Genomic DNA, 9,349 nt, shown 5'->3' with positions numbered 1-9,349 from the left:
GTGTTCAGCAGTTCCACTGGCTCTGCCAGTGTAAATGCCACTTCCCCACTCACCATTTCAAAGTCTAAGAGGTGCTGGTTCTCCACACCCCCAGGGTAGAGGCGCAGGGGCTGGTCGGAAATGCTATCCAGCAGTGGTGTCCAGAATCCCCAGGAGGCCAGCAGGTTCTCGGTGGTAATAAAGAAGTCCTTCCTCCCATGGTAGATGTTGGAGATGAGGACAGAATAAGCATCTCTCTCTTTCACAGGGCTGTACACGTAGTAATCAGACAAGGGTTGTCCAAAAATGTGCAGGTCTGATTGACCCACTGCTTCCCTCCAACTGCCTTCTGGCATGACAGGCCTGAAAAGGTTCCTGCTCACAAGCACCGCAGGGGTGTTGAGCGCACCGTGCCCAATGTAGAAGACGATCTGCTTGGCTTTACATTGGCTGTGCCCTGCATCCCTCAGAGTCTCGCTCTGAGTGCAGTAGGCCCGGTTCTTGAAGAGAACACGGACATAACCTACCCGTTCATCCAGAGCTTTCCCAGAAGTGAGGAGGAAAGGGACCCCTTCCCAACGCAGGTTGTCACTGTGAATCAGCACACCTGAAATTACAGTGATCTCAGCCACCAAATTACACCTGAGCGGTGAGCAGATCTGAGGGCATCTCTATCACCTCCCACCATTCTCCTTCCTTAGCTCCCCAAAATCTTGGCATCCACCGTGTCCCTTGCTCCACGTTCCACTCGACTAACGGCTCTCCAGCTACCCTGCTGTGCTTCCTCCCAGGTATCCTGCTTGATTAACCTCCTTTTGTCTTGCAGGAAACCAGTTTCTGAGCACGAATATCATACAAACAAAATCTTTAATGTTCAGAAGACACAGCAGGGCCAGAGATGGCCTTGTGGTCTACTAATCACAGCGAACTGCCAACGCTTTACCCCTCAGATGCAGGGAGCAACTCAACTTTATGAAAAGGCAAAGGAGTTTGCAGGCCACTTCTAAAAATAACGCAGAGATCTTATCGAGAGTAATGGGACTTAGCTCTTATGCAATGCTTCCTGCTCACTGGATCACTAGTTAACTAACATGACAACAGTCTTATCTTGCGACAGCTCCCGGTTCCCATGCCGGTGGATGCCTGGAGACATCCTTGTGTCAGCAGTGAGGTCCAGAGTCACGGAGCTGGTATCAGCATGCAAGGACTTACATCTCCTGCTCTCCTTAGCTCTACACTACGCCTCTCTCCAGGGCTCAGACCAAACTCTCACCTGCAAAGGTTGGTGTTGTGCTGATGTAGTTTTGTGCCTTCTGCAATTCCTCCTGCACTTGGCTGGCATATGCCTGATACTGACCCAACACAGCGCTGGTTTTCTCCAGGCCCCGCAAGGACTGGAAGGCCTGCAGCTTGCACTGCAAAACCTCTTCGGCCCTGCTCACGTTGGCTGGGAGCTCCATGGTCAGGAACATCAGGGCCTCGGTGAGATGGTTCTGCAGCACGTCCCGGATGACTCCGTACTGCTCGTAGAAGCTGACGCGGCCTGAGGACAAAGAGAAGGTACGATGCTGGTAAACTGATGGGGTTTTCCTGCACCTTGCCTTCTGCCTGCGTAATGTGTGTGCCAAGGAGAACAAAGTGCGAAAGCCCCAGTTGGTTTGCACCAAGCTCCTCTTCTCCTGGCCCAGCAATCAACTTGAAGCTATCAAGCTCAGAGAAGCTGTAGATGTCCCATCACTGGATGTGTTCAAGGTCTGGCTGGACAGGGCTTTGAGCAACCTGACCTAGTGAAAGATGTCCCTGCTTATGGCAGCGGGGTTGGACTAGATGATCTTCAAAGGTCCCTTTCAACCCAAACCGTTCTACGATTCTATGATTCTAAGCCTTTCCTCTCCCTCCAGAGGGGCTTCCAAAATGCCTCTGCCACTAAAATAAAGACAAAAAGTTCCCATGGGGCTGCTTGTCCTCCACAGAGCCAGACATAATCCTCATTTTTGGGTGCTTACAGAGCCTAAACCCAACAGGAGTCATGCTCTTGCTGGCTACCTCCTGAGTGCACGGAGCAGAAGGCAGCTTTGCTTTCTTGGACTGCTTGTGCTTTCAGAAGCTGCGGTCAGCGACTGGCAGCAATATTCAGCTCACACCTCCCACACGCAGCACAACGCAGGGCCCCTGTACAACTCCTGTCCCACGGGTCACAGCACCTGGGCCTGGGACTCCACACAACATGCGGTTTTACGCCAAAGCTTTGACAGGGTAGCTGGAAAGTGGGGTCAGAGCAGGGACCCCCGCGGCTCTATAGCTACACACAAAGTCCACAGGACAGCTGAAGCTGGGCCCTGGCAATGAGCACTGCTCTTCACTGCCTCTTTTCCCCTGGTTTTCGTGTCCTCAGAAGGCTCTGGCTGAGCCGTGCCCTTGAGAGACAAAATTTCACGCACAAAGCCCTGCTTCTCTTTTTTTTTTTGCCTGACTTCTCACGCAGGTGAGAAGAGGGGGAGAAGGACAATGCACTTCTAAAGAAAGTGACTCAAACAGATGCCTTTCTGTAGTCCAGCAGCAGCAGGCTGCACACTGCAGACTACATCATGGCCATAGGCTTCCCCTATCGATTGATACATTTATCTCCCTTGCTGTCATCCAAAGGCACATTCATTAACGTAATCAATGCTGCAGACTTGCTGGGAGCCAGGCTGCCAGCTGAAGCCGCACAGGGGAAAAAAAAAAAGATGACATCAAATGAAAAATTACAAAGTTGTTCAGAGCGGGGAGGGTACAGGGTGTAGCTGGGGCTATGCACAGACAGCCCTGCTCCCCCTAAATCTCTCTGCAGTGCATCCCTCTCCCCCAAACGGGCCTGGGTGAGGTCTGGGCTGCCAAACCAAAGATTACTCCAAGTTTGCTAAAATTGCATTAATTGAGTTTGCGGTCGCTGAGGAAGGAAGGGAGGGAGGAAGGGAGGAGGAAGACAGAAGAGGAGGTAAAGCGAGCGGAGAAGCAATCCTGATGTTGCAGAACTGAGGGCGCCTGACATCCCAAGAAGTGCTGCGGGTGGCAGTCCAGCCCAGACTGCTTTATGCTGAGCACTGCAGAGCGGATGCTGCAGCATTGCAGGGAGGGATTGCAGCAGTGTCCCTCAGTTTTGACCCATGCTAAGCAACTCCGGGCTTGGATTTTCTCCCTGCAATGCTCTTTCTTACTACAGAGAGGAAGGGAAAGAAACAGGCAGACAAACACAGACTGACCTAGGTACCTGGACTGACACCGACTATAACCGATGTGAGTAACATCCAGGAAAAAGGTGCAAGAGCATCTTCCAAAGAATAGCGCAAATGTACACCCACTGTGAGCTTGGTAGCTAACAGGACAGGAATACCAAAGGGTTGTTGTTACAACGGCCAGATTATTGCAGCACTGAATTGAAGTGGCCTTAGATTGCATCAACTTCAAATCCAGTGCCTTTTACCAAGATTTGGGATAGAAAGCCAGGTGCGATGTCCCCAAAGCTCTACAGCAGGAAAAGGTGGGGGATTCTGCCCCTGCTCCCAGTTGAACTGCAATGGGGAATCTTTTCGTGGAAGCGGCAACAGTACCTGGAAGTATAGTCAGTCCCTAGCACAGAAGTGTAAGACAGTCCCTCTCTATTTCCAGGGAGCAACAATCTCATTCATCTCCTCTTTTTTGTTTCTGCACCAGCACTACCTCAAGGGCCACTTTCACATAACCAATGAACCTGCCAGTTCTCCTTCTCGCTCGTTTACCCTAGCTCTGCACACTCGCCTCACCAACCTTTAGCATCCACAGTCTCTTTCAAGACAATCTCCACTCTTTTTTGTCGGTTCCAAATTGGATCCAGAAACTGTCGGTTCTGATCTCGAAAAGGCAGGATATGGGCTACAGCCTGTGAAGGGAAAAATCAAAACACCCAACAAAAGCTCACCGGATTTCCACAGTACCTCTGCCTCACTGCCCCATCCAGCGCGGTGGCATGTGGGCATCTCTGGAACGCCAGCAGACATGGCACACAGCAGAGAGCAGAGTGGGGCAGAGAAGAGAAAATCAGCAAGGGAGTCCGCAGTGATGGAAAAGAGGGTCTCCAGTGACCGTTCAGAGCAGACATTAAAGGTCTTTCTGAAGCATTTTGAGGTTTCACATGAAAAAGGCTGAACTGCAAACTGCAAGGCCCTCAGTTTAGATCTGTCAAAGGACAAAGGGCTGAGTCAAACCATCCTGGGACTAACGTACAGTTCCAAAGTGCTGAAATACATCAGCTCAGGTGCTTACACCACTAAAGCCATCTGCTCTTTTGGGGAGCAAAAAAAGAGAAAAAAAAAAAAAAAAAAAGAAGAAATAATCCCCCCTCTTGGTAGAGATGCTCCCCTTGCAGCTGGACATGCAACCATCTGAGTAAAACCTGGCCACAGTGCCACAGCTGGAACAGGCTACTTTCAAAATGTGGCATCACATTCCTCTCAAACAAGGATGGCGTGTCCTTGAACACACTCCCTCTGGGACAATGCAGCTCCGCATCCCGAGCTGTCCCTGCAGCAGCCAGACCTCCATGCCCTGAGCACAGCACAGGGCAGGAAGAAACCTTCGGCTAAGCATCCCGCAAAACTAACGTCCCACGAGCGCCATATCATATCAAATTAAAAACTGCTTCTAGAAGCCACAGCTAAGCAGAGAGGCCTGTGTGTAATGAGATGGGAGAACTGTGAGAGGGAAAGGGCGTTGCTTATTCAGCGAAATCAAAGCCCTGACCTTGGTGAGAAGACCAAGATGAATTCTGCATCTCTCCTCCTTCACGCACACACACAGTTCACCCCTAAACCCTGGCTTCCCTCTGGAGAGGGGACCCTCATCACTCTAACGGGAGAAAGCCCTGCTTTGGTCTGCACATCTCCTCTGCTCTGTAAGAGGATGGACAGCAGCATGGTACAGGACAAGAACAACAGTACAGGACTCCATAAGCAAATGGAGGCTTGGGAGCATTTTGGGCGTCTCTGCCTGAATTTGGGAGGGGACCAACACTCTCATTAGATGCAGAGCTGACACCCCACACCCTCCCAGCCGCTCAGTCCCTCGACCTGGCAGGGGGCTGCGCATTGCAAGGTGCTCACCTGTTTGCCAAGGTAGTGGTCCACCCGGTACATCTCCTCCTCCCTGAAGAAGCTCGTCAGCTCTGCAGCCAGCTGCTGGGCTGACTCCAGGTCATGGCCAAAAGGTTTCTCCAGCACCACACGCAACCAGGCTCCTGGAGGCGGTCTGCAGCTGCTGTTGATGTGGCGGGCGATCTCTGTGTAGGCAAATGGTGGTACTGAGAAGTAGAAGATCCTTCCAGCCTCCTTCAGCCCCTCCTGGCGAAGCAGTGTCTCAATCTCTCTGTTCAGCACAGTGTAGTTTTCGGCAGTCTTCAGCTGGTGGTATTGGCTCAGCTTCAGGAATTGGTCCTTGAGCACAGCACATCTGTTGGGAGACTCGTCTGGGGGACAGGCCAGCTTCTTCAGCACATCAAACATCAGCCTCTGCCCTGGCTCCAGAGCTGTCAGTGCAGCCCCATGGAAAGTGAAGCTGTGGCCACTGCTCACTTGGTCCATGTAGAGTTGGAACAGACCCTGCCATAAATACTTCTTGGCCAAATCACCTGTGGCTCCCAGCAAGACCACTGAGATATGGCCCTGGGACACTTCAGCCAGTGACGGCAAGGCTCCCACGAACAACACTGTACACAGGACTCTTCTCAGCATCTTGGGAGAGAAGAGGTAGACCCAGGAACACTACAGGACAGGATTAAAAAAGAAAATACGTCAACCCCTGTTACGACACTGCAAAACACAATGCAAGGTACCTGCTTTCCCATGGCTGAAGAACCCGGGATGTCTGCCTGGATCCTCCAGGCTCTCCTCCTCTCCATGACTTGAATCATGGTAGTAACTGGGGCTCTTGAAAAGACTGCAGCCCCCTTATGCAAACCAAGAAGCAGAAGACAGGGTGTGCCTCGAGTCTTTCGGTAGCGTAAGCGCTGTGCCCACAGCTGAGTTAATGAAGGGATGTCAGTGCCTTTAGACTCTGAAACTGAAACCCATTTTAACACAAATTTCAGACCTGTCTACAAATAGAACACACGTGCCTGCAAACTAAGTACTGCTTTCAACAACCTCCTGTTTGGGGACTTTGCTCAAATGGTATTATGCTGCCTTGGCATTGCTTCATGTCAATATTGTCACAGCAGCTCAGAGACAAGCATCACCACTGGCAGTTCCAGTGCACAGGCTCTTCTTTAACACACTGCACTTTAATGACTCATGTGCACCCCCACTCTCAGGAACAGGGCAGAATTAGAACGAACGAGCTACTGGGACACAAACGGTCTGATAAAACAACACAGCGGAAGAAGAAGTTCAGTCCTTAAAACTGAGCCTAGACATAAGCCGGTCTAGATGCTGCCTCACGATGGTTGTGTATGCAGCCAGGAGACAATGCGGGGTTTGTGCTCTGCCTACCGCAACTTTCCATCACCGAAGAGCACGTGGCAGCACCCGTTCTGGTCTTCTCCACTCAGTACCCATTCAAACCACCACCGCAGCCAGTAACGGCTGGTCTCCCTGACCAAAAAGCCCCTTTGCTCATTCTTATTTATTCTTGTTTTTCTAACCCAAAATAAAGTTGTTTTTAAGAGAAAGGACACGTTTTGTTCTTATATCTAGAAACACGGTAATGACTTTGCATCTCAAGAGAGATAATCTGGTACAAGTGAATAAACCATTGTGCTGTTCTCATTACATCAAGTATTATTTCAGAAGCTCTCACACTGGCTATCTCATTCTCTTAATTTCATTTTCTGAAGCTGCGTTTAGTTGGAGCATAGCCTTCACAGCACACAAGATAATTAACTTCTTTAAAAACCTTTGGTTCTGGTCAATAAATTTATACCTTTGAAACTTTACCTGTGTAGCAAAACCAGCCATTTTTTTGACAGTAAGAGGAAAAAATACACGGCTTTTTTTATACTGGTGCAGTTGCAGTCTCACTAAGCTTTGCACTGGCATGATTACACCATTTTAAAATGGCAGTTTCATGACCATACAACTCAGAAATGGATCTTGGGTATGAAAATGAACACGATCATCTTAACCTTCTGCGCGCAGAGGTAAGACAGAGAAGTGTCTCATCAGATTCATATGTTTACAGTCAGCTAGAAAACACATCACTGGCTCCATCGCTCCAGTTACAGCTGTACATATGCCCTAGGACCAAAAGCTGCCAGCTTTTACCTGCCCAGACTTACTTAGGATTGTCTTTCCTAGCCTGGACCTTGCTCCCCTTGAAGGGCAGAGGGATCAAACGCAGATGTTGTCCTAGCTCTTGACCGGTTCTCCCCCTAGAAAGCTCCCAGAGAAGTCACCACCCCATCACTAAATCAACACAGGACCTAAATCAGCTGAATGATGAGGCAAAACAAGGAACTTTTGAATCTCTCTCCCTATCTGCAGCTTGAATTGGTCTTTCTAAACCTCACTTCTCTCCCCAGCAGACTCACCTGAGTAATACCGGAGCTTTACAGAGACTGAAGCGGCAGAAATAGCTGGAAACTTGTCTTCTTCACGATCCCTCGTGAGCGCAGATCTCTCTTCTCCTGTGACTGAGTGTACGGCAGACTCTCTGATCAAAGGTCAGGTGAGCAAGATAAGGCAGGTTGTTCCCTTTCTGGTAAATGGGAGGAAAGACCCAGTTACAGCAGAGAAAAAAGGAACGTGCCTGGGCCAGCAGCGTCCCAGCACATCCCAGCTCTCAGCCCATACACATTGGCTGTGCTAAACCTTTTCGTTGCTGTTTGTGAGCAGGCAAAACGTAGGCATGTGGCAACTCCTGCTCCCAGAGTGCCTTCCTAACTCCTCTGCTTTGCGTGTGAGCTCAGATCGATGCTGAAGGTCTCTAAGGGAGACCCTAGTGAGCCTCCCCCGGAGCAGTCCCCCACTCCAACTCTCAGGCGAAACGGCTTCCCAAGACTACAACCCTGATGCAGCGAGAAGGGGGCAGCCTTAGCGAGCCCCCCTAGGACAGCACTAGGGCGATGCTGCTGTGCCTGCTGGGCAGCCTGGCTTCCCTCTCAAAGGTCAGTTTGCGTAGAGACGCCTTGGCTTTTCCTTCCCTGTTTCCCGCATGGAAATCACACAGCAGCTGAGCATCAGTTAGCCGACCACAACTGCAGCCCGCTCTGCCATTGTGCAAGGAGATAGCCTCAATGGTCCCCACAGGGCACAGCACTCCCCCAAGAGATGGTCCAGTATCCACTGCCCTTCTCCAGAGAGCTTCAACAAGGCGTATTGTAGTCTGTAACTCTAACTCGTCATCATCTCTCCCCAGCCTTCTGCTGTGACCTCCTCCTCTCCCTCCCTTCTCGTTGCGCTGTTTAAGCTCCACGTACCCACTGAAGCAATCCACCAAATAGTGCTGGCAATTGCAGAGGGGCAGAAGTGTGGCTCCTAAGATGTTGCCTGCAGTATAAATAATTATCATTTTAAGCAGAGGTTTGGTTTTCCTTCCCCCACTATTGGGTTATAACGCAGATGACAAAGTTTCTCAGTGCAATAAAGTAATATTTACATTTGCTTGAGCAACCTTTGTTCCGGGAACCTAGAGAAGTTTGATGCACTGCCCGTCGCACCTTGGCAGGCTGCAGTTACTGCGATGCTGTACAGAGACCGCAGCTGAAGAGCAGGTACCTGCTACGGAACGGGAAGGGTTTGGGTGGGTTATAGTCTTTTCCACGTAGCCAAGGAAAAGAGTGAATTAGCCAAGTAGTTTCCTGGCAGATTCAGCTACACAGTCACATGTACTTCCAAACCAACTGAAAACCAGTTTCACAACACTCCTCGTTGCAAAATACTGTGTTACACTGCCCAGAATAAGCACAGTAAACCCAGGGATGTTTGTTTACCGCTTTCATATTAGATAATCGCCACTGCTCGCATTAAAAAATAATACTCTCAAAATCCCCCAGCCAGCCAGCACAAAGTTACTCAGTCAGGCTTCAGGAAGAGACTCCTGAAGTCTCCCTCCCCTCCTCTATTGGGCCCAATCCCTGGAAAATGCTGTAGGAGCTTAACCCAGCAGTAAGTGTAAGGCTGTGCGCCGCACAGTCACTGGAGTCCCAGTTTGACAGGAGCTCATTTCAGGTCGCGTAACTTCCCCTGCCCTACAGAAAAAATGAAAAAGATCTTTTTTGTCACTGTTGCACCCCCTCTGAAAAATAATTAACAGGTGCGCAGCCAAATGCAGCGTGGCGTGGGGCTCCTACAAGGCTACGCACATGTAACACGTGAAGGAGAGTTACTGAGATTCTCTGAGAATCAGGAAAAACCTATTG

At 50.2% G+C, this 9,349-nt stretch overlaps 1 protein-coding gene across 1 annotated transcript in view; it reads right to left on the bottom strand.

Annotated features, from left to right (window-relative positions):
* Positions 1 to 5,750, bottom strand: part of LOC104167209 (GDH/6PGL endoplasmic bifunctional protein-like) — a 6,539-nt gene extending 789 nt beyond the window's left edge. The window contains 4 exon segments of the mRNA XM_009707399.1: positions 3 to 586; positions 1,253 to 1,522; positions 3,769 to 3,880; positions 5,100 to 5,750. Of these exon segments, the coding sequence (XP_009705701.1) occupies positions 3 to 586; positions 1,253 to 1,522; positions 3,769 to 3,880; positions 5,100 to 5,726 (1,593 nt within the window). The 5' untranslated portion in view covers positions 5,727 to 5,750.
* Positions 5,751 to 9,349: the final 3,599 nt, after the last annotated feature.

The sequence above is a fragment of the Cariama cristata genome, unplaced genomic scaffold (assembly GCF_000690535.1).
Source record: "Cariama cristata isolate BGI_N322 unplaced genomic scaffold, ASM69053v1 scaffold5359, whole genome shotgun sequence".
Lineage (NCBI taxonomy): Eukaryota > Metazoa > Chordata > Aves > Cariamiformes > Cariamidae > Cariama > Cariama cristata.
Note: the sequence above shows the minus strand (reverse complement) of the source record. Positions and strands in the feature narration are given on the sequence as shown.